This window comes from Gorilla gorilla, chromosome 3 (genome assembly GCF_029281585.2).
Source record: "Gorilla gorilla gorilla isolate KB3781 chromosome 3, NHGRI_mGorGor1-v2.1_pri, whole genome shotgun sequence".
Classification (NCBI taxonomy): domain Eukaryota; kingdom Metazoa; phylum Chordata; class Mammalia; order Primates; family Hominidae; genus Gorilla; species Gorilla gorilla.
The window spans coordinates 179,984,058-180,009,134 of record NC_073227.2 but is presented as its reverse complement, the minus strand read 5'-3'; the positions used below and the strand labels follow the sequence as shown (position 1 = coordinate 180,009,134).

Genomic DNA, 25,077 nt, shown 5'->3' with positions numbered 1-25,077 from the left:
TTTTAAGTTCTGGAGTACGTGTGCAGAATGTGCAGGTTTGTTTACACATGCCATGGTGGTTTGCTGCACCCACCAGCCCATCATCTACATTAGGTATTTCTCCTAATGCTATCCCTCTCCTAGCCCCTCACCCCGCAATGGGACCCAATGTGTGATGTTTCCCTGCCTGTGTCCATGTGTTCTCATTGTTCAACTCCCACTTACGAGTGAGAACATGGCGGTGTTTGGTTTTCTGTTCTTGTGTTAGTTTGCTGAGGATGATGGTTTCCAGCTTCATCCGTGTCCCTGCAAAGAACATGACCTCATCTTTTTTTATGGCTTCATGGTATTCTATGGTGTATATGTGGCACATTTTCTTTATCCAATCTTTCACTGATGGGCATTTGGGTTGGTTCCAAGTCAGTATTCACTGTTCACTATTGTGAACAGTGCTGCAATAACCATACGTGTGCATGTGTCTTTATAGTAGAATGATTTATAATCCTTTGGGTATATACCCAGTGATGGGATTGCTGAGTCAAATGATATTTCTGGTTCTAGATCCTTGAAGAATTGCCACACTGTCTTCCACAATAGTTGAACTAATTTACACTCCCACCAACGGTGTAAAAGCATTCCTATTTCTCCACATCCTCTCCAGCATCTGTTGTTTCCTGACTTTTTAATGATTGCCATTCAAACTGGTGTGAGATGGAATCTAATTGAGGTTTTGATTTGCATTTCTCTAATGACCAGTGATGAGCTTTTTTTCATATGTTTGTTGGTTGCATAAATGTCTTCTTTAAGAAGTACCTGTTCATATCCTTCACCCACTTTTTGATAAGGTATTTTTTTCCTTGTAAATTTATTTAAGTTCTTTGGAGATTCTGGATATTAGCCCTTTGTCAGATGGATAGATTGCAAAATTTTCTCCCATTCTGTAGGTTGCCTGTTCACTCTGATAATAGTTTCTTTTGCTGTGCAGAAGCTCTTTAGTTTAATTAGATCCCATTTGTGAATTGTGGCTTTTGTTGCCATTGCTTTTGGTGTTTTAGTCATGAAGTCTTTGCCCATGCCTATGTCCTGAATGGTATTGCCTAGGTTTTCTTCTAGGGGTTTTATGGTTTTAGGTCTTACATTTAAGTCTTTAGTCCATCTTGAGTTAATTTTTGTAAAAGGTGTAAGGAAGGGATCCAGTTTCAGTTTTCTGCATATGGCTAGCCAGTTTTCCCAACACCATTTATTAAATAGAGAATCCTTTCCCCATTGCTTGTTTTTGTCAGGTTTGTCAAAGATCAGATGGTTGTAGGTGTATGGTGTTATTTCTGAGGTCTCTGTTCTGTTCCATTGGTCTATATATCTGTTTTGGTTCCAGTACCATGCTGTTTTGGTTACTGTAGCCTTGTAGTATAGTTTGACATCAGGTAGCATGATGCCTCCAGCTTTATTCTTTTTGCTTAAGATTTTCTTGGCTATGTGGGCTCTTTTTTGGTTTCATATGAAATTTAAAGTAGTTTTTTCTAATTCTGTTAAAGTCAATGGTAGCTTGATGGGGATAGTGTTGAATGTATAAATTACTTTGGGCAGTATGGCCATTTTCATGATATTGATTCTTGTTATCCATGAGCATGGAATGTTTTCCATTTGCTTGTGTCCTCTCTCATTTCCTTGAGCAGTAGTTTGTAGTTCTTCTTGAGGAGATCCTTCACATCTCTTGTAAGTTGTATTCCTATGTGTTTTATTCTCTTTGTAGCAATTGTGACTGGGAGTTCACTCATGATTTGGCTCTCTGTTTGTCTGTTATTGGTGTACAGGAATGCTTGTGATTTTTGCCCACTGATTTTGTATCCTGAGACTTTGCTGAAGTTGCTTATCAGCTTAAGGAGATTTTGGGCTGAGACTATGGGGTTTTGTAAATATATAATTATGTCATCTGAAAACAGACAATTTGAGTTGCTCTCTTCCTATGTGAATACCCTTTGTTTTTTTCTCTTGCCTGATTGACTTGGCCAGAACTTCCAACACTACATTGAATAGGAGTGGTGAGAGAGGGCATCCCATTCTTGTGCTGGTTTTCAAAGGGAGTGCTTCCAGTTTTTGGCCATTCAGTATGATATTGGCTGTGGGTTTGTCATAAATAGCTCTTATTTTGAGATACATTCCATCAATACCTAGTTTATTGAGAGTTTATAGCATAAAGGGCTGTTGAATTTTGTTGAAGGCCTTTCCTGCATCTATTGAGATAATCACACGGTTTTTGTCATTGGTTCTGTTTATGTGATGGATTCCCTTTATTGATTTGTGTAGGTTGAACCAGCCTGGCATCCCAGGGATGAAGCCAACTTGATCATGGTGGATGAGCTTTTCGATGTGCTGCTGGATTCAGTTTGCCAATATTTTATTGAGGATTTTTGCACTGATGTTCATCAGGGATATTGGCCTGAAATTTTCTTTTTTTGTTGCGTCTCTGCCAGGTTTTGGTATCAGGATGATGCTGGCCTCATAAAATGAGTTAGGCAGAAGTCCCTCTTTTTCTATTGTTTGGAATAGTTTCAGAAGGAATGGTACCAGCTCCTCTTTGTACCTCTGGCAGAATTTGGCTGTGAATCTGTCTGGTCCTGGACATTTTTTGGTTGGCAGGCTATTAACTACTGCCTCAATTTCAGAACTTGTTATTGGTCTATTCAGGGATTTGACTTCTTCCTACTTTAGACTTGGGAGGGTGTATGTGCCTAGGAATTTATCCATTTCTTCTAGATTTTCTAGTTTATTTGCATAGAGGTGTTTATAGTATTCTCTGATGGTAGTTTGTATTTCTGTGGGATCAGTGGTGATCTCCCCTTTATCATTTTTTGTTGCATCTATTTGAATATTCTCTCCTTTCTTCTTTATTAGCCTGGCTAGCGGTCTATTTTGTTGATCTTTTCAAAAAACCAGCTCCTGGATTCATTGATTTTTTGAAGGGGTTTTTGTGTCTCTATCTCCTTCAGTTCTGCTCTGATCTTAGTTATTTCTTGTCTTCTGCTAGCTTTTGAATTTGTTTGCTCTTGCTTCTCTAATTCTTTTAATTGTGATGTTAGGGTGTCAATTTATTTTTTTATTATTTATTTTATTTTATTTTTATTATACTTTAAGTTTTAGGGTACATGTGCACAATGTGCAGGTTAGTTACATATGTATACATGTGCCATGCTGGTGTGCTACACCCATTAACTCGTCATTTAGCACTAGGTATAGCTCCTAATGCTATCCCTCCCCCCTCCCCCTACCCCACAACAGTCCCCAGAGTGTGTTGTTCCCCTTTCTGTGTCCATGTGTTCTCATTGTTCAATTCCCACCTATGAATGAGAACATGCAGTGTTTGGTTTTTTGTCCTTGTGATAGTTTACTGAAAATGATGATTTCCAATTTCATCCATGTCCCTACAAAGGACATGAACTCATCATTTTTTATGGCTGCATAGTATTCCATGGTGTATATGTGCCACATATTCTTAATCCAGTCTATCATTGTTGGACATTTGGGTTGGTTCCAAGTCTTTGCTATTGTGAATAGTGCCACAATAAACATATGTGTGCATGTGTCTTTATAGCAGCATGATTTATAATCCTTTGGGTATATACCCAGTAATGGGATGGCTGGGTCAAATGGTATTTCTAGTTCTAGATCCCTGAGGATTCGCCACACTGACTTCCACAATGGTTGAACTAGATTACAGTCCCACCAACAGTGTAAAAGTGTTCCTATTTCTCCACATCCTCTCCAGCACCTGTTGTTTCCTGACTTTTTAATGATTGCCATTCTAACTGGTGTGAGGTGGTATCTCATCGTAGTTTTGATTTGCATTTCTCTGATGGCCAGTGATGGTGAGCATTTTTTCCTGTGTTTCCTGGCTGCATAAATGTCTTCTTTTGAGAAGTGTCTGTTCATGTCTTTACCCACTTTTTGATGGGGTTGTTTGTTTTTTCTTGTAAATTTGTTTGAGTTCATTGTAGATTCTGGATATTAGCCCTTTGTCAGATGAGTAGGTTATGAAAATTTTCTCCCATTTTGTAGGTTGCCTGTTCACTCTGATGGTAGTTTCTTTTGCTGTGCAGAAGCTCTTTAGTTTAATTAGATCCCATTTGTCAATTTTGGCTTTTGTTGCCATTGCTTTTGGCATTTTAGACATGAAGTCCTTGCCCATGCCTGTGTCCTGAATGGTAATGGCTAGGTTTTCTTCTAGGGTTTTTATGGTTTTAGGTCTAACATTTAAGACTTTAATCCATCTTGAATTAATTTTTGTATAAGGTGTAAGGAAGGGATCCAGTTTCAGCTTTCTACATATGGCTAGCCAGTTTTCCCAGCACCATTTATTAAATAGGGAATCCTTTCCCCATTGCTTGTTTTTCTCAGGTTTGTCAAAGATCAGATAGTTGTAGATATGTGGCATTATTTCTGAGGGCTCTGTTCTGTTCCATTGATCTATATCTCTGTTTTGGTACCAGTACCATATTTGGTTACTGTAGCCTTGTAGTACAGTTTGAAGTCAGGTAATGTGATGCCTCCAGCTTTGTTCTTTTGGCTTAGGATTGACTTGGCAATGCGGGCTCTTTTTTGGTTCCATATGAACTTTAAAGTAGTTTTTTCCAATTCTGTGAAGAAAGTCATTGGTAGCTTGATGGGGATGGCACTGAATCTATAAATTACCTTGGGCAGTATGGCCATTTTCACGATATGTGTTCTTCCTACCCATGAGCATGGAATGTTCTTCCATTTGTTTGTATCCTCTTTTATTTCCTTGAGCAGTGGTTTGTAGTTCTCCTTGAAGTGGTCCTTCACGTCCCTTGTAAGTTGGATTCCTAGGTATTTTATTTTCTTTGAAGCAATTGTGAATGGGAGTTCACTCATGATTTGGCTCTCTGTTTGTCTGTTATTGGTGTATAAGAATGCTTGTGATTTTTGTACATTGATTTTGTATCCTGAGACTTTGCTGAAGTTGCTTATCAGCTTAAGGAGATTTTGGGCTGAGACAATGGGGTTTTCTAGATATACAATCATGTCATCTGCAAACAGGGACAATTTGACTTCCTCTTTTCCTAATTGAATACCCTTTATTTCTTTCTCCTTCCTGATTGCCCTGGCCAGAACTTCCAACACTATGTTGAATAGGAGTGGTGAGAGAGGGCATCCCTGTCTTGTGCCAGTTTTCAAAGGGAATGCTTCCAGTTTTTGCCCATTCAGTATGATATTGGCTGTGGGTTTGTCATAGATAGCTCTTATTATTTTGAGATACGTCCCATCAATACCTAATTTATTGAGAGTTTTTAGCATGAAGGGTTGTTGAATTTTGTCAAAGGCCTTTTCTGCATCTATTGAGATAATCATGTGGTTTTTGTCTTTGGTTCTGTTTATATGCTGGATTACACTGATTGATTTGCATATATTGAACCAGCCTTGCATCCCAGGGATGAAGCCCACTTGGTCATGGTGTATAAGCTTTTTGATGTGCTGCTGGATTCGGTTTGCCAGTATTTTATTGAGGATTTTTGCATCAATGTTCATCAAGGATATTGGTCTAAAATTCTCTTTTTTGGTTGTGTCTCTGCCCGGCTTTGGTATCAGGATGATGCTGACCTCATAAAATGAGTTAGGGAGGATTTCCTCTTTTTCTATTCATTGGAATAGTTTCAGAAGGAATGGTACCAGTTCCTCCTTGTACCTCTGGTAGAATTCGGCTGTGAATCCATCTGGTCCTGGACTCTTTTTGGTTGGTAAGCTATTGATTATTGCCACAATTTCAGAGCCTGTTATAGGTCTATTCAGAGATTCAACTTCTTCCTGGTTTAGTCTTGGGAGGGTGTATGTGTCAGGGAATTTATCCATTTCTTCTAGATTTTCTAGTTTATTTGTGTAGAGGTGTTTGTAGTATTCTCTGATGGTAGTTTGTATTTCTGTGGGATCCGTGGTGATATCCCCTTTATCATTTTTTATTGCATCTATTTGATTCTTCTCTCTTTTTTTATTGATTAGTCTTGCTAGCAGTGTATCAATTTTGTTGATCCTTTCAAAAAACCAGATCCTGGATTCATTAATTTTTTGAAGGGTTTTTTGTGTCTCTATTTCCTTCAGTTCTGCTCTGGTTTTAGTTATTTCTTGCCTTCTGCTAGCTTTTGAATGTGTTTGCTCTTGCTTTTCTAGTTCTTTTAATTGTGATGTTAGGATGTCAATTTTGGATGTTTCCTGCTTTCTCTTGTGGGCATTTAGTGCTATAAATTTCCCTCTACACACAGCTTTGAATGTGTCCCAGAGATTCTGGTATGTTGTGTCTTTGTTCTCGTTGGTTTCAAAGAACATCTCTATTTCTGCCTTCATTTCGTTATGTACCCAGTAGTCATTCAGGAGCAGGTTGTTCAGTTTCCATGTAGTTGAGCGGTTTTGACTGAGTTTCTTAATCCTGAGTTCTAGTTTGATGGCACTGTGGTCTGAGAGACAGTTTGTTATAATTTCTGTTCTTTTACATTTGCTGAGGAGAGCTTTACTTCCAACTATGTGGTCAATTTTGGAATAGGTGTGGTGTGGTGCTGAAAAAAATGTATATTCTGTTGACTTGGGGTGGAGAGTTCTGTAGATGTCTATTAGGTCTGCTTGGTGCAGAGCTGAGTTCAATTCCTGGGTATCCTTGTTAACTTTCTGTCTCATTGATCTGTCTAATGTTGACAGTGGGGTGTTAAAGTCTCCCATTATTATTGTGTGGGAGTCTAAGTCTCTTTGTAAGTCACTCAGGACTTGCTTTATGAATCTGGGTGCTCCTGTATTGGGTGCATGTATATTTAGGATAGATAGCTCTTCTTGTTGAATTGATCCCTTTACCATTATGTAATGGCCTTCTTTGTCTCTTTTGATATTTGTTGGTTTAAAGTTTGTTTTATCAGAGACTAGGATTGCAACCCCTGCCTTTTTTTGTTTTCCGTTTGCTTGGTAGATCTTCCTACATCCTTTTATTTTGAGCCTATATGTGTCTCTGCATGTGAGATGGGTTTCCTGAATACAGCACACTGATGGGTCTTGACTCTTTATCCAATTTGCCAGTCTGTGTCTTTTAATTGGAGCATTTAGTCCATTTACATTTAAAGTTAATATTGTTATGTGTGAATTTGATCCTGTCATTATGATGTTAGCTGGTTATTTTGCTCGTTAGTTGATGCAGTTTCTTCCTAGTCTTGATGGTCTTCACATTTTGGCATGTTTTTGCAGTGGCTGGTACCAGTTGTTCCTTTCTATGTTTAGTGCTTTCTTCAGGAGCTCTTTTAGGGGAGGCCTGGTGGTGACAAAATCTCTCAGCATTTGCTTGTCTGTAAAGTATTTTATTTCTCCTTCACTTATGAAGCTTAGTTTGGCTGGATATGAAATTCTGGGTTGAAAATTCTTTTCTTTAAGAATGTTGAATATTGGCCCCCACTCTCTTCTGGCTTGCAGAGTTTCTGCCGAGAGATCCGCTGTTAGTCTGATGGGCTTCCCTTTGTGTGTAACCCGACCTTTCTCTCTGGCTGCCCTTAACATTTTTTCCTTCATTTCAACTTTGGTGAATCTGACAATTATGTGTCTTGGAGTTGCTCTTCTCGAGGAGTATCTTTGTGGCATTCTCTGTATTTCCTGAATCTGAATGTTGGCCTGCCTTGCTAGATTGGGGAAGTTCTCCTGGATAGTATCCTGCAGAGTGTTCTCCAACTTGGTTCCATTCTCCCCGTCACTTTCAGGTACACCAATCAGACGTAGATTTGGTCTTTTCACATAGTCCCATATTTCTTGGAGGCTTTGTTTGTTTCCTTTTATTCTTTTTTCTCTAAACTTCCCTTCTCGCTTCATTTCATTCATTTCATCTTCTATCACTGACACCCTTTCTTCCAGTTGATCGCACTGGCTCCTGAGGCTTCTGCATTCTTCACATAGTTCTCGAGCCTTGGCTTTCAGCTCCATCAGCTCCTTTAAGCACTTCTCTGTATTGGTTATTGTAGTTATACATTCGTCTAAATTTTTTTCAAAGTTTTTAACTTCTTTGCCTTTGGTTTGAATTTCCTCCTGTAGCTCAGAGTAGTTTGATCGTCTGAAGCCTTCTTCTCTCAACTTGTCAAAGTGATTCTCCATCCAGCTTTGTTCTAGGGTGTCAATTTGGATCTCTCCTGCTTTCTCCTGTGGACATTTACTCTATAAATTTCCCTCTAAACACTGCTTTAGCTGTGTCCCAGAGATTCTGGGAAGTTGTGTCTTTGTTTTCATTGGTTTCAAAGAACTTGTTTATTTCTGCCTTCATTTCGTTATTTACCCAGTAGTCATTCAGGAGCAGGTTGTTCAGTTTCCAGGTAGTTGTGCGGTTTTGAGTGAGTTTTTTAATCCTGAGTTCTAAGTTGATTGCACTGTGGTCTGAGAGACTGTTTGTTGTGATTTCTGTTCTTTTGCATTTGCTGAGGATTGTTTTACTTCCAATTATGTGATCAATTTTAGAAATAGTGCTATGTGGTGCTGAGAAGAATGTACATTCTATTGATTTGGGGTGGAGAGTTCTGTGGATGTCTATTAGGTCTTCTTCGTCCAGAGCCGAGTTCAAGTCCTGAATATCCTTGTTAATTTTCTGTCCTGTTGATCTGTCTAATATTAATGGTGGGGTGTTAGACTCTAACAAAATAATAGTGGGAGACTTTAAGTCTCTTTGTAAGGTGTCTAAGAACTTGCTTTATGAATCTGGGTGCTCCTGTATTGAGTGCATATATATTTAAGATATTTAGCTCTTCTTATTGCATTGATCCCTTTACCATTTTGTAATGCTCTTCTTTGTCTTTTTTGATCTTTGTTGCTTTAAAGTCTGTTTTATCAGAGAGTAGGATTGCAACCCGTGCTTTTTTTTGCTTTCCACTTACTTTGTAAATATTCCTCCATCCCTTTATTTTGAGCCTATTTGTGTCTTTGCACATGAGGTGGGTCTCCTGAATACAGCACACCAATGAGTCTTGACTCTTTATCCAGCTTTCCAGTCTTGTGTCTTTTAATTGGGGCATTTAACCCATTTACATTTAAAGTTAATATTGTTATGTGTGAATTTGATCCTGTCTCTATTATGCTAGCTCTTTTTTTTTTTTTTTTTTTTTTGCCCGTTAGTTGATGCAGTTTCTTCATAGTGTTGATGGTCTTTACAATTTGGTATGTTTTTGCAGTGGCTGATACCAGTTATTCCCCTCCATGTTTAGTGCTTCCTTCAGGAGCTCTTGTGAGGCAGGCCTGGTGGTGACAAAATCCCTCAGCATTTGCTTGTCTGCAAAGGATTTTATTTCTCCTTCACTTACGAAGCTTAGTTTGGCTAGATATGAAATTCTGGGTTGAAAATTCTTTTCTTTAAGAATGTTGAATATTGGCCCCTATTCTCTTCTGGCTTGTAGGGTTTCTGCAGAGAGATCCACTGTTAGTCTGATGGGCATCCCTTTGTGGCCAACCCAACCTTCCTCTCTGGCTGCCCTTAACATTTTTTCCTTCATTTCAACTTTGGTGACTCTGATGATTATGTGTATTGGGGTTGCTCTTCTCAAGGAGTATCTTTGTGGTGTTCTCTGTATTTCCTGAATTTGAATGTTGGCCTGTCTTGCTAGTTTGGGGAAGTTCGTTTGGGTAATATCCTGAAGAGTGTTTTCCAACTTGGTTCCATTCTCCCCGTCACTTTCAGGTACACCAAGCAAACATAGGTTTGGTCTTTTCACATAGTCTCATATTTCTTGGAGGCTTTGTTCCTTCCTTTTCATTCTTTTTTCTCTAATCTTGTCTTCATGCTTTATTTCATTCAGTTGATCTTCAATCTCTGATATCCTTTCTTCTGCTTTATCGATTCGGCTATTGATACTTGTGTATGCTTCACAGAGTTCTCATGCTATGTTTTTCAGCTCCATCAGGTCATCTATGTTCTTCTCTAAACTGGTTATTCTAGTTAGCAATTCCTCTAACCTTTTTTCAAGGTTCTTCCTTGCATTCGGTTAGAACATGCTCCTTTAGCTAGGAGGAGTTTGTTATTACTCACCCTTCGAAGCCTACTTTTGTCAGTTCGTCAAACTCATTCTCCGTCCGGTTTTGTTCCCTCGCTGGCAAGGAGTTGTGATCCTTTGAAAGAGAAGAGGCATTCTGGTTTTTGGAGTTTTCAGTCTTTTTGCGGTGGTTTCTCCTCATCTATGTGGATTTATTTACCTTTGTTCTTTGATGTTGGTGACCTTCAAATGGGGCTTCTGAGTGGATGTCCTTTTTGTTGATGTGTTGATGTTGATGCTATTTCTGTTTGTTAGTTTTGCTTGTAACAGTCAGGCCTCTCTGCTGCGGGTCTGCTAGTTTGTTGGAGTGTACCACTCAAGACCCTGTTTGCCTGGATATCACCAGCGAAGCCTGCAGAACAGCAAAGATTGCTGCCTGTTCCTTCCTCTGTAAGCTTTGCCCCAGAGGGGCACCCGCCAGATGCCAGCCAGGGCTCTCCTCTACAAGGTGTCCGCCAACACCTGTTGGGAGGTATCTCCCAGTCAGGAGACATGGGGGTCAGGGACCCAGTTGAGGAGGCAGTTTGACCTTTAGCAGAGCTTGAATGCTGTGCTGGGAGATCCACTGCTCTCTTCAGAGCTGGCAGGCAGGGATGTTTAAGTCTGCTGAAGTTGTACCCACAGCTGCCCCTTCCCCCATATGCTCTGTCCCAGGGAGAGGAGAATTTATCTATAACCCCCTGACTGGGGCTGCTGCCTTTTGTTCAGAGATGCCTTGCCCAGAGAAGAGGAATCTAGAGAGGCAGTCTGGCCACAGTGGCTTTGCTGAGCTGTGGAGGGTGCTGCTCAGTTCGAAATTCCCAGAGGCTTTGTTTACACTGTGAGGGGAAAACCACCTACTCAAGACTCAGCAATGGTGGATGCCCCTCCCCCCCAAACAAAGCTTGAGCGTCCCAGGTCGGTTTCAGACTGCTGCGCTGACAGCAAGAATTTCAAACCAGTGGATCTTAGCTTGCTGGGTTCTGTGGGGAGGGGATCCGCTGAGCTAGATCACTTGGTTCCCTGGCTTCAGCCCCCTTTCCAGAGGAATGAACAGTTCTGTCTCACTGGCATTCCAGGTGGCACTGGGGTATGAAAAAAAAAAAAAAAAAAAACTCTTGCAGCTAGCTCAGTGGCTTCCCAAACAGCCACCCAGTTTTGTGCTTGAAACCCAGGGCCCTGGTGGTGTAGGCACCTCAGGGAATCTCCTGATCTGTGGGTTGTGAAGACCTTGGGAAAAGCATAGTATCTGGGCCAGAGTTCACTGTTCCTCATGGCACAGTCCCACGTGGCTTCCCTTGGCTAGGGAAGGGAGTTCCCTGACCCATTGCCCTCCGTGGGCTGCACCCACTGTCTAACCAGTTCCAGTGAGATGAGCCGGGTACCTCAGTTGGAAATGCAGAAATCACCCACCTTCTGTGTTGATCTTGCTGGGAGCTTCAGACCAGAGCTGTTTCTACTCGGCCATCTTGCCAGCCTTCCTCAGGAGTTTTTTTTGTTTTTCATACCCCAGTGGTGCCTGGAATGCCCATGAGAGAACCATTCACTCCCCTGGAGAGGGGGCTGAAGCCAGGGAGCCAAGTGGTCTGGCTCATCGGATCCCACCCCCATGGAGCCCAGCAAGCTAAGATCCACTGGCTTGAAATTCTCGCTGCCAGCACTGCAGTCTGAAACCGACCTGGGAGGCTCAAGCTTGGTGGCGGGGTAGGGGTGTCTGCCATTACTGAGGCATGAGTAGGTGGTTTTCCCCTCACAGTGTGAACAAAGTCTCCGGAGCCTATCTCAGCTCGGCAAAGCCACTTTAGCCAGACTGCCTCTCTAGATTCCTCTTCCCTGGGCAGGGTGCCTCTAAAAGAAAGGCAGCACCCCCAGTCAGGGGCTTATAGATAAAACTCCTATCTCCCTGGGACAGAGTACCTGGGGGAAGGGGCGGCTGTGGGCACAGCTTCAGCAGACTTAAACATTCCTGCCTGTTGGCTCTGAAGAGAGCAATGGATCTCCCAGCACAGCACTCAGTACAGAGTGGCAAAATTGGATAAAGAGTCAAGACTCATCAGTGTGCTGTATTCAAGAGGCCCATCTCATGTGCAAAGACACACATAGGCTCAAAATAAAGGGATGGAGGAATATTTACAAAGTAAGTGGAAAGCAAAAAAAAAAGCAAGGTTTGCAATCCTACTCTCTGATAAAACAGACTTTAAACCAACAAAGTCAAAAAAGACAAAGAAAGGCATTACAAAGTGGTAAAGGGATCAATGCAATAAAAAGAGCTAAATATCTTAAATATGTATGCACTCAATACAGGAGCACCCAGATTCATAAAGCAAGTTCTTTACATCTCTTTACAAAAAGATGTAAAGTCTTCTGCTATTATTGTGTTAGAGTCTAACACCCCACCGTTAATATTAGACAAATCAACAAGACAGAAAATTAACAAGGATATGCAGGACTTGAATTCAGCTCTGGACGAAGCAGACCTAATGGACATCTACAGAACTCTCCACCCCAAATCAATAGAATGTACATTCTTCTCAGCACCACATAGCACTATTTCTAAAATTGATCACATAATTGGAAGTAAAACACTCCTCAGCAAATGCAAAAGAACAGAAATCATAACAAACAGTCTCTCAGACCACAGTGCAATCACCTTAGAACTCAGGATTAAAAAACTCACTCAAAACCGCACAACTACCTGGAAACTGAACAACCTGCTCCTGAATGACTACTGGGTAAATAACGAAATGAAGGCAGAAATAAATAAGTTCTTTGAAACCAATGAAAACAAAGACACAACTTCCCAGAATCTCTGGGACACAGCTAAAGCAGTGTTTAGAGGGAAATTTATAGCAGTAAATGCCCACAGGAGAAAGTGAGAAAATTCTAAAACAACACCCTAACATCACCATTAAAAGAGCTAGAGAAACAAGAGCAAACAAATTCAAAAGCTAGCAGAAGACAAGAAATAACTAAGATCAGAGTAGAACTGAAGGAGATAGGCCGGGCACGGTGGCTCACACCTGTAATCCCAGCACTTTGGGAGGCAGAGGTGGGCAGATCACGAGGTCAGGAGATCGAGACCATCCTGGCTAACACAGTGAAACCCTGTCTCTACTAAAAATACAAAAAATTAGCTGGGCGTGGTGGCAGGCGCCTGTGGTCCCAGCTACTCTGGAGGCTGAGCCAGGAGAATGGCGTGAACCCGGGAGGCGGAGCTTGCAGTGAGCCGAGATTGTGCTACTGCGCTCCAGCCTGGGTGACAGAGCGAGACTCTGTCTCAAAAAAAAAAAAAAAAAAAAAGAACTGAAGGAGATAGAGACACAAAAAACCCTTCAAAAAATCAATGAATCCAGGAGGTGGTTTTTTGAAAAGATCAGCACAGTAGATAGACCTCTAGCCAGACTAATAAAGAAGAAAGGAGAGAATATTCAAATAGATGCAACAAAAAATGATAAAGGGGAGATCACCACTGATCCCACAGAAATACAAACTACCATCAGAGAATACTATAAACACCTCTATGCAAATAAACTAGAAAATTTAGAAGAAATGGATAAATTCCTGGACACATACCCCCTCCCAAACTAAACCAGGAAGAAGTTGAATCCCTGAACAGACCAATAACAAGTTCTAAAATTGATGTAGTAATTAATAGCCTACCAACCAAAAGTCCAGGACCAGACAGATTCACAGCCAAATTCTACCAGGGGTGCAAAGTGGAGCTGGTACCATTCCTTCTGAAACTATTCCAAACAGTAGAAAAAGAGGGACTCCTCCTTAACTCATTTTATGAGGCCAGCATCATTCTGATACCAAAACCTGGCAGAGACACAACAAAAAAAGAAAATTTCAGGCCAATATCCCTGATGAACATCAGTGCAAAACTCCTCAATAAAATATTGGCAAACTGAATCCAGCAGCACATTAAAAAGCTTATCTGGCCAGGTGCGGTGGCTCATGCCTGTAATCCCAGCACTTTGGGAGGCTGAGGCTGGTGGATCACGAGGTCAAGAGATTGAGACCATCGTGGCCAACATGGTGAAACCCCATCTCTACTAAAAATAGAAAAATTAGCCGGGAGTGGTGGTGTGTGCCTGTAGTCCCAGCTACTCGAGAAGCTGAGATGGGAGAATTGCTTGAACCTGGGAAATGGAGGTTACAGTGAGCTGAGATGCCACTGCACTCCAGCCTGGTGACAGAGCGAGACTCTATCTCAAAAAAAAAAAAAAAAATGCTTATCCATCCTGATCCAGTTGGCTTCATCCCTGGAATGCAAGGGTGGTTCAACATATGCAAATCAATAAACGTAATCCATCACATAAACAGAACCAATGACAAAAACCACATGATTATCTCAATAGATGCAGAAAAGGCCTTCCATAAAATTCAACCCCCCTTCATGCTAAAAGCCCTCAGTAGACTAGGTATTGATGAAACGTATTTCAAAATAATAAGAGCTATTTATGAAAAACCCACAGCCGATATCATAATGAATGGCCAAATGCTGGAAGGATTCCCTTTGAAAACCGGCACAAGACAAGGATGCCCTCTCTCACCACTCCTGTTCAACATAGTATTGGAAGTTCTGGCCAGGTCAATCAGGCAAGAGAAAGAAAATATGTATTCAAATAGGAAGAGAGGAAGTCAAATTATCTCTCTTTGCAGATGACATGATTATATAATTAGAAAACCCCATTGTCTCAGCCCAAAATCTCCTTAAGCTGATAAGCAACTTTGGCAAAGTCTCAGGATATAAAATCAGTGTGCAAAAATCACAAATATTTCTATAAACCAATAATAGAGAGCAAAATCATGAGTGAACTCCCAGTCACAATTGCTACAAAGAGAATAAAATACATAGGAATACAACTTACAAGAGCTGTGAAGGACCTCCTCAAGGAGAACTACAAACCACTGTTCAAGGAAATAAGAGAGGACACAAGCAAATGGAAAAACATTCCATGCTCATGGATAGGAAGAATCAATATGAAAATGGCTGTACTGCCCAAAGTAATTTATACATTCAATGCTATCCCCATCAAGCTACCATTGACTTTCTTCACAGAATTAGAAAAAACTACTTTAAATTTCATTTGGAACCAAAACAGAGCCCACATAGCCAAGACCATCCTAAGCAAAAAGAACAAAGCTGGAGACATTACACTACCTGACTTCAAACTATAGTACAAGGCTACATAACCAAAATAGTATGGTACTGGTACCAAAATAGATATGTAGACCAATGGAACGGAACAGAGGCCTCAGAAATAACACCACACATCTACAGCCATCTGATCTTTGACAAACCTGACAAAAACAAGCAATGGGGAAAGGATTCCCTATTTAATAAATGGTCTTAGGAAAAGTAGCTAGCCATATGCAGAAAACTGAAACTGGACCCCTTCCTTACATCTTTTACAAAAATTAACTCAAGATGGACTAAAGACTTAAATGTAAGACCTAAAACCATAAAACCCCTAGAAGAAAACCTAGGCAATACCATTCAGGACATAGGCATGGGCAAATATTTCATGACTAAAATACCAAAAGCAATGGCAACAAAAGCCACAATTCACAAATGGGATCTAATTAAACTAAACAGTTTCTGTACAGCAAAAAAAACTATCATCAGAGTGAACAGGCAACCTACAGAATGGGAGAAAATTTTTGCAATCTATCCGTCTGAAAGGGCTAATATCAAGATGCTACAAGGAACTTAAACAAATTCACAAGAAAAAAACAACCCCATCAAAAAGTGGACGAAGGATATGAGAACAGATACTTTTCAAAAGAAGACATTTATGTGACCAGCAAACATATGAATAAAAGCTCATCATCACTGGTCATTAGAGAAATGCAAATCAAAACCACAGTAAGATACCATATCACACCAGTTAGAATGGCGATTATTAAAAAAGTCAGGAAACAACAGATGCTGGAGAGGATGTTGAGAAATAGGAATGCTTTTATACTGTTGATGGGGGTGTAAATTAGCTCAAGTATTGTGGAAGACAATGTGGTGATTCCTCAAGGATCTAGAACTGGAAATACCATTTGACCCAGCAATTCCATTACTGGGTATATACCCAAAGGATTATAAATCATTCTATTATAAAGACACATGCACACGTATGTTTTTTGCAGCACTATTCACAGTAGCAAAGACTTGGAACCAACCCAAATGCCCATCAATGTTTTACTGGATAAACAAATTGTGGCACATATATACCATGCAATAACTATGCAGCCATAAAAAAGAATGAGTTCATATCCTTTGGAGAGACATGAATGAAGCTGGAAACAGTCATTCTCAGCAAAGTAACTCAGGAACAGAAAGCCAAACACTGCATGTCCTCCCTCATAAGTGGGAGTTAAACAATGAGAACATACGGGCACAGGGAGGGGAACATCACACAAGGGGGCCTGTTGCGGGTAGGGGGCAAGGGGAGGGATAGCATTGGGAGAAATACCTAATGTAGATGACGGGTTGATGGGTGCAGCAAACCACCATGGCACATGTATACCTATGTAACAAATCTGCACGTTCTGCACATGTATCCCAGAACTTAAAGTATCATAATAAAAAATTCACTTAAGTGATCTTTACCCAGACCTTCTCTTGTTTCTGTTTTTTTCACCTATTTCTATAATTCATTGATTTTTTTTTTGTTCATTGTTTTACTTTTAAAATACAAATACTTCTGCCTTTGGTAATCTGTTATAAGCTACCCTCATCTAACAATTTTCTCCATTTTTCAATTTTTGCTAATATATTTTCGGAGTATTCTAATACACATTTCAGATTTTTATCTACCTAGATAAAACACCTCAATATCTGAAGGCCTACATCCTGCAAATGTAGCATGTGATAAATTTTAGTATATATCATGTCTTTTTTTTTTTTTTTTTTTTTTGAGGTGGCCTTGCTCTGTTGCCCAAGCTGGAGTGCAGTGGCACAGTCATAGCTCACTGCAGCCTCCACCTACTGGGCTTAAGCAATCCTCTTACCTCCATCTCCCAAATAGCTGGGACCACAGGTGTGTGCCACCATGCCTGGCTAATTTTTATTTTTTGTAGAGACAGGGTCTCAGAAGTTATCCAGGCTGGTCTCAGATTCCTGAGTTCAAGCGATGCACCCACCTTGGCCTCCCAAAGTGCTGGGATTACAGGCATAAACCACCACATCCAGCCCATGTCTGTATTAAGTTGATTATATACAAAGCAGTTTAATGGGTCAATTAAGAGCCCAACCTTCGCATCAGCCTGTCTGGGTACAAAGAGCTTGTTAGCTATAATTCTGGACAAGTAACCAATCTTTCATTTTCCCCATACTTAAACTGGGGGAAAAAATTCTACCCGTCTCATTTGGTTATTAATAAGCATTAATTAACAGATAAGCATTAATAAGAATTATTAATTATAAATAAGTATTAATAAGAATTAACATGTCTAAAAGGCTTATAATAGAACCTAGAACATAGTAAGTGCCATATAATTATTGGCTATTAGTATTTCAACGGTTAAAATAACAAAAGTATCTTAGAATAAAGTGTGGAGAAGTTTTAAGTACTTTTTGTCTTTTAAAGGTCCAGACTACATAAAGGATTATTTACCCAAAATTCATCAGCACACCTCCTATGTAGGAGAACAGCATCTGGCGTTAGAAAAAACTGGAGATCTCAGATATTTATGGAGGCCTGCCTCAAATAGAAGCTTGCCAGCAAAATATAAACATGAGTACGTTGGTGAAATTGGTTGGGGAGTACCACAGTATAATTTTATCAACAAATCAAGACTGGAGAGTGGCTTTCATATCAAGGTATTGCTCTTAAATTTATGCTTTTCATAGTATACTGTTTTCTAACTTGAATTCTTTATGAATTTGCTTCCAAAGGAAATGTCGGGTGCTTGATTTCTCATTGAGACATAATGAGGTTTGAGTTTTGCAGAAAGACACATGTGTGAATAAATGCATGTGCTCCACTCCTGGAGCCCTTTAATACACCAAGGGAAGGGTATGAGGAAAACAAAGCCACGGATAATCCAAAAGCGTTTGTGTTTGTCTTTGGAATGTATTCTGATTCACATTCAGGCTGAGGCACTTGCAGACACTCTTCCCCCATCCTGGCACTGCTTCATGCATGGATGATGGAAAGAAAGAAGCCTGTGCTGGGCATCCCATAATCCACAAACCTAACACGTGCGTCTCAGATCTTTAAGATTCACTGTACTGATAATGCCTTCGTATCAAGTATTAATAATTCAGGGTATGTTGTCAGAGGGTTTTAGAAACCTTGTCTTATTTCCTTTTGGTGATGTAGACATAGGCATGAGATCCTGGTGTCTCCCCTGAAACAGAAGAGTGCACAAGGGATTTTAGAAGTAAAATCTGAGAATTTGGATATTTTTTTCCAGACAGGCCTGTGCATTGTCTGAAAATTGAATGTATCAATCATGCAATAACTGAATTTCCTCAAATTCTTAAGTTTCATCTGGTAAAGGTTAACAAAAGGAAAAACCATTTATTATTTATTTAGAGACAGGGTCTCACTCTGCCGCCCAGGCTGGAGTGCAGTGGCACGATCTTGACTCGCTGTAACCTCGGCCTCCTGGGTTCAAGCGATTCTCCTGCCTCAGCCTCCCAAGTAGCTGGGACTACAGGCACATGCCATCAGGCCCAGCTAATTTTTGTATTTTTAGTAGAGATGGGGTTTCGCCATGTTGGCCAGGCTGGTCTTGAACTCCTGACCTCAGGTAATCCACCTGCGTCGGCCTCCCAAAGTGCTGGGGTTATAGGCGTGAGCCACCACACCCGGCCAGAAAAACCTTTTTGTGGCCCAAACTATGGCAGTCCAGGAGGATGGATGGGAGCACAGTCTTTGAGGTTACACTCTGATTTAGGTCTAGCTCTGTGACCTTGGGCAAATCAGTTCACCTCTCTGCATCTTTGTTTGCGCCTCTTCTACACGGCAGTATTCAGAGGCCCACTTCACAGGATCATCTAAATTTCTATCCTAGTTCTGCCACCTACTAGCTGTGTATGGCCTTGGTTAAGTTCATTTGCCTCTGTGCGTCAGTGTCTTCATTATGAAATCTTAGTTCTAGGATATTTTTTCTAGGCAGGCCTTTGCATTGTCTTTGCTCAGGTAACAGGCTGTTGTAAACAGTGCATAAGTTAATATTAGTAAAGCACTAGAAGCAGTAACTAGCATGTATCAAGCCCTATATGCGTTTCATATTGTTATGTTGTGAGGGCTATATATGAGAACCCAAGGAATGCACTGAGCGCGATCCTGGCACCAGGCTGGCATCCAGATTTTAGCTATTAGTACTGTTGTGGTTGTATTTCATGTAATTCATTAAATTTAATATGATATTATATTTAATGTATTGTAATATGTTTAAATGCCAGGGCCAAGAAAAGGCACTGATGATAAGCAATGTCTCTTACAGCATATTCCAAAGAAGACCAGTTTCTGAATGACAAGCTGAGTACAATGAATGCTTAGGTTCTTAAACTGTGTCCTATTCCACTTAGGCAATAAAAATGAAAATCCAAGATTTGATTAAATATCAAACTAGCCACCGGCAAGAAAAGTCCAGCCCCAAAGCAAGGCAGCTGGGTTGAATAAAGTCCAGAACTTTTGTTGTCTTGGTGTTTCTCCTTGGGTGATGATGCCCTGCTCTCGGACACAGCCTTCAATCTGTCAGACCATCTTGAGTGTGTATAGCCTCTCTCCCTCTTTATCTTTAACTTAACCTATTTTTCTGCTCAAATGAAGTGCAATCAAGCATTCCTTGGTCTTCAAAGCAAGATGGGAATCCAAAAGAGATGATAGCTGTGAGTTAGCCTTCCAGGAATGTATTTATTCTGTATCTCTAGTTAGTATTTCATGGATTGCTTTTAATCACTGCACTGCTGAGTAACAGGGTCCTCTTTGTCTCTGAGATTGTGAACCAATCTCACAGTGATTTTCTTCCCCAGCTGTGGCACGCCCAGAAACTGCTTGGAATATACTATAAGAAATGTTGCTTCTCATCTGTGCACTTTCTTGGCCCCAGTATTTTAACAGTAATTGTTTTCAAGGGTCTAGCTGTCTCAGATAACAATCTTGAACAATACCTTAAAGCTCTTTGGACTTAGAGCTTTAGAATAGGAAAAAAAAAATGATTCACTGAGAATGACCACACATACCAGCACTGAAGCATCTATAATTTCCTTAACAGTTAAGATCTAGGTTTTGTCACTGGGTCTACTCATCTCCCCCTCTACATCTAAGGCATACCATGCTCTCTCTTTCCATCTAAGGCAGAGCAAAATCTTTTTTTTTTTTTTTTTTTTTGAGACAAGGTCTCACTGTGTCACCCAGGCTGGAGTAAGTGGCATGCTCATAGCTCACTGCAGCCTCCATCTCCTGGGCTCAAGCAATCCTCCTACCTCAGCCTTCTGAGTAGCTGAGACTACAGGCACATGCCACCACACCTAGATAATTAAAAAAAATTTTTTAGTAGAGACAAGGTCTGTGTTGCCCAGGCTGGTCTCAAACTCCTGAGCTCAAGTGATCCTCCCACCTCGGCCTCCCAGTGTGCTGGGATTACAGGTGTGAGCCACCGTGCCCAGCTCACAGTGTCATTTTTGGAGTGTAGACTCAGACTTTTGATTCCTTATCAACCCTGTGCTTCAGGCAGCTATTTCTTTTTTTTTTTTTTATTTTTATTTTATTTTTATTTTTATTTTTTTACTTATTTTTTATTGATCATTCTTGGGTGTTTCTCGCAGAGGGGGATTTGGCAGGGTTACAGGACAATAGTGGAGGGAAGGTCAGCAGATAAGCAAGTGAACAAAGTTCTCTGGTTTTCCTAGGCAGAGGACCCTGCGGCCTTCCGCAGTGTTTGTGTCCCTGGGTACTTGAGATTAGGGAGTGGTGATGGCTCTTAACGAGCATGCTGCCTTCAAGCATCTGTTTAACAAAGCACATCTTGCACCGCCCTTAATCCATTCAACCCTGAGTGGATACAGCACATGTTTCAGAGAGCACAGGGTTGGGGGTGGAGTCACAGATCAACAGGATCCCAAGGCAGAAGAATTTTTTCTTAGTACAGAGCAAAATGAAAAGTCTCCCATGTCTACCTCTTTCTACACAGACACGGCAACCATCCGATTTCTCAATCTTTTCCCCACCTTTCCCCCCTTTCCATTCCACAAAACCGCCATTGTCATCATGGCCCGTTCTCAATGAGCTGTTGGGCACACCTCCAAGACGGGGTGGTGGCCGGGCAGAGGGGCTCCTCACTTCCCAGTAGGGGCGGCCGGGCAGAGGTGCCCCTCACCTCCCGGATGGGGCGGCTGGCCAGGCGGGGGGCCGAACCCCCACCTCCCTCCCGGACAGGGCGGCAGGCCGGGCGGTGGGCTGACCCCCCCACCTCCCTCCCGGACGGGGCGGCTGGCCAGGCGGGGGGCTGACCCCCCACCTCCCTCCCGGACGAGGTGGCTGCCGGGCGGAGATGCTCCTCACTTCCCAGACGGGGTGGCTGCTGGGCGGAGGGGCTCCTCACTTCTCGGGCGGGGCGGCTGTTCAGGCAGGTACTTCTAAAAAATCAGACTTGGTGCGTGAATTGACACTTGAGCCGATACATAAGACATACACTCCATGCATTCAAACATGCTCCTAATTACAAAGACTATACAAGAGTGGTGGCATTAACCCAGGGCTGCCCTCACAAGGGAACTCGTAAACTTCTCAGTGTGGTGTCACTTTGAGAAATGTCTCAATCCACTTCCTGTTCGTTCTCCAGTTTCTTATCTGTCTATAGACCCTTTCCGTATCCCTTGCTCTTCCTTGTCCCATAATAATCCAAATCAAAATGGTCACTTCTTGTTTTAGTCTAACTGCAGAGACTCCTCAGTGTCTCTCATGGCAATTGCTCAGAGCTTGGATTTTAAGCAAAACTTTCATCTCCTGGATTTTTATAGCTCTAACAGCTGCTCTGCCTAATTTACTGCTCCAGGTTTATATAAGACTGGCGGTTAAGGACGCTCAGGCACCTCCAATAGAGTCTTGGTAAAATGCCTGGAGCAGCTGCCTCCTACCTGGGAATGGTTTCTCCTATTTGGGGCACTAGGAGGGGTTCTGCAGATCATCTGGCTTTTTGCAGGAAGATAATAACTTCCATGCTGAGTGACACCTGAAAATCTTCCCCCACGTTGCGGAGGTCAGTAAAAATCACAAGATCGAGATTTTTTAATGTTTAGCTATTTCCTACTGACTCTTACATGGGTTACAATGCAATAATAATAAATGTATGTATACACAAGGACAGACCATTACTTTCATCATCTCGGATTTAAGAGCAGCACATTCTTTAAAAAAAAATGGATTTGGTCTTTATCAAACTATATATGTTGTTTCTGCAAGAATATATGGAGACAATTGAAACAGTTTCTTTAGTTTCAATCCCGTGCTAAACTAAGGAACTTTTCTAACTGCTGCTTAGCTGGTCGTGTCTCCTCTCCATTGGCCTTTCTTTAACCCCAACCTCAACGGGGTCTGCTGGCTTCCTAATGTCCATTTGCTGCACCTGTGCTCTGACCGCCTGACAAAATGATTTAAGTCATTTAGTTTTCTCACAGAAACAATGTTACACTGGACATGATGACTAACTTTTCATGGGTGTGACCCCAAATAAAATATTAAATCAATTAATCATAATATAACCAATATATTATATATTTTAAAAACTATATGAGATAATAAGGAGAATCGTGGGAACTCATCAACATATTTATATGTAATATGAGGTAATAAAAACTGAAATTTTGAGGCTTTGAAATCTCTGCCTCATTTTTAACTGTCACAAGTTCCGCTGTCATGAAATAGAGCTTCTTTGTGACGGTTTTATGGACATTTGAACAGCCTTCTGATGAAATGTTGAATTTCTTGATGGCTATGGAATAAACTGATACAAGATTGGCTTATTAGACATTTTGCTCACTATGAATTTATTTAGAGAAGGTAAACACAAAAAGAGCTACAATTGATTGTTATTAATAAGAATGGTACTGTGATTATTTTACAGCTGAGGAAACTGAGGTATCAACCGGTGAGGTTCCTTGCCTGAGGCCACACAGCTAGTAAATAGTAGAGCCAAGATTTCAACCCAGGCCGTGTGAAATCAAGGACTCGGAGGAATACAGGATGTATGAAATGCAATGATAGACAATGAGATCAGAACATTAGATTGGAGCCACTTTATAATATACACAGTTGCGTTATCATTTTTCTCTAAGGCAGGGTCAGGCTGGGGTCAAACCTACTTGCTTTATCTTATAAGGTATGCATCCCTTTCTTCATGGTTCCATCAATTGTCTCCTAGCATCCCACTTAGCATCATTTGCACGCAATATAATTCATTTATAATATCAAAATAAATAGTAGAGGCTGGGCATGGTGGGTCATGCCTGTAATCCCAGCACTTTGGGAGGCTGAGGAGGATGGATTATTTGAGGACAAGAGTTCAAAACCAGCCTGGCCACCATGGTGAAACCCTGTCTCTATTAAAATACAAAAATTAGCTGGACGTGGTGGTGGGCGCCTGTAATCGCAGCTACTCAGGAGGCTGAGGCAGGAGAACTGCTTGAACCTGGGTAGTGGAGGTTGCAGTGAGCTAAGATCGTGCCACTGTGTTCCAGCCTGGGTGACAGAGTGAGACCTTCTCAAAAATAAATAGTAAATAATAGTAGAGATGATACTACCCACATATTTGACATAAGAAATTGCTTGATAGTAGTTTTTGAATTTGTATTTTGTAAGCACTTTATTGCCTTTCAAAACATATAAAATATAATCATTGGCATTATGGGGAAAAAAATAAGAGAGTGAGTTCTCACCAAGCCAAACCCTCTTTCCTTGCACTAACTCTATGCAGTCTTCTAAACTCCTACACAACAGTGTCCTGTGTTTTCAGATTCATCTGGGAAAAATGTATTGCCAGTGTGGAGTTGATAAGTCTGTAGACCACCAAAATACATATTTCAGAATTTCTGCATTTTTTATCCCCAAATTCTTATTTACCTTGGGGTTCATCTAGAGCAATCATAAAAATAGCCACCAGTTTTGAGTCTCATTAAAATTCCTAATCTCCAGATGTTACCAGTATAGACAATTTTAGAAACATAATAAAGCTTCCTTTTTCAACTAACTTATAAAAGCAAAATAGAAAATAGCTTTTCTAAAATTAGGCATGTCTTTGGAGGGCTGCTGTTCTTTCCCAGATGAGTGCGTGTTTAGTTCTCACTTTTTGCTTATAGTTATTTGCATCCTAACAGTTTGTGGTTTAACATAAAAATAATTACATTAGCACCTTTCATCCTTAAGGGCTGGTATAAAGTAATATGTCTTATGATACCTCCAGAAGGCTTTAGTGCGAGAGTACCACATGCTGACCATCTGTGAGGCGGGAGAAACATTGTCTAGGGAGACCAAATCACCCTCCTTTTTCTTGAAAATAATATATTAACCTCCTTATATAAAGACGTTACATTTTCTCCATTTTACAAAGCTTAGCTTTATAGGATTCTCAAATACATTGAAGGAAACAATTTCCTTATAAAATTTTACTTATATCTAAATTTCCAGAAAATAAATTTTATGTTTGATGCTTCCTTTTCCTAACAGACCATGGAAACATCAAGGGAGGCATGCATCACTGATGTGTACTCTCTGTACCGTGTTCAAAGCAGTTCCACAAAGAGTAATGTGTTTGGAATGGGAAGCCTGTTGGTAGCCAGCGATGCTGCCACATTCAAGTGGGCATCCCAGCCCCCAATTACCTGGCCTCTCAACTAAGCACAGGGCTTTCTCTCTCTTTTAGAGGTGACTTTCTAGAAAATTATTGGCAAATTGGAAAACAAAAGTCCTAATTGTCACATCATTTGTTAGGATGTGAAAATTTCGGGGAAAAAAGGAAAGAAAAAAAAGAACCCAAAGTAACGTAAAGCTTGGTAGATTATTTTATCCCTTAATTTAGGCAGGCTAAAAATACATTGTGGTAGTTATGAACTCTTGTTAAGGCT

The 25,077-nt window shown here is 40.8% G+C and overlaps 1 protein-coding gene across 2 annotated transcripts in view; it reads left to right on the top strand.

Annotated features, from left to right (window-relative positions):
• The window catches only part of SPMIP2 (sperm microtubule inner protein 2), a 144,342-nt gene that overhangs the window by 44,309 nt on the left and 74,956 nt on the right, over positions 1-25,077 (top strand). For both annotated transcript variants that reach the window (XM_031010219.3, XM_031010220.3), the window contains exon 2: positions 17,591-17,823. In XM_031010219.3, coding sequence (XP_030866079.1) covers positions 17,591-17,823 — 233 coding nt within the window. The remainder of the gene's footprint in view (positions 1-17,590; positions 17,824-25,077) is intronic.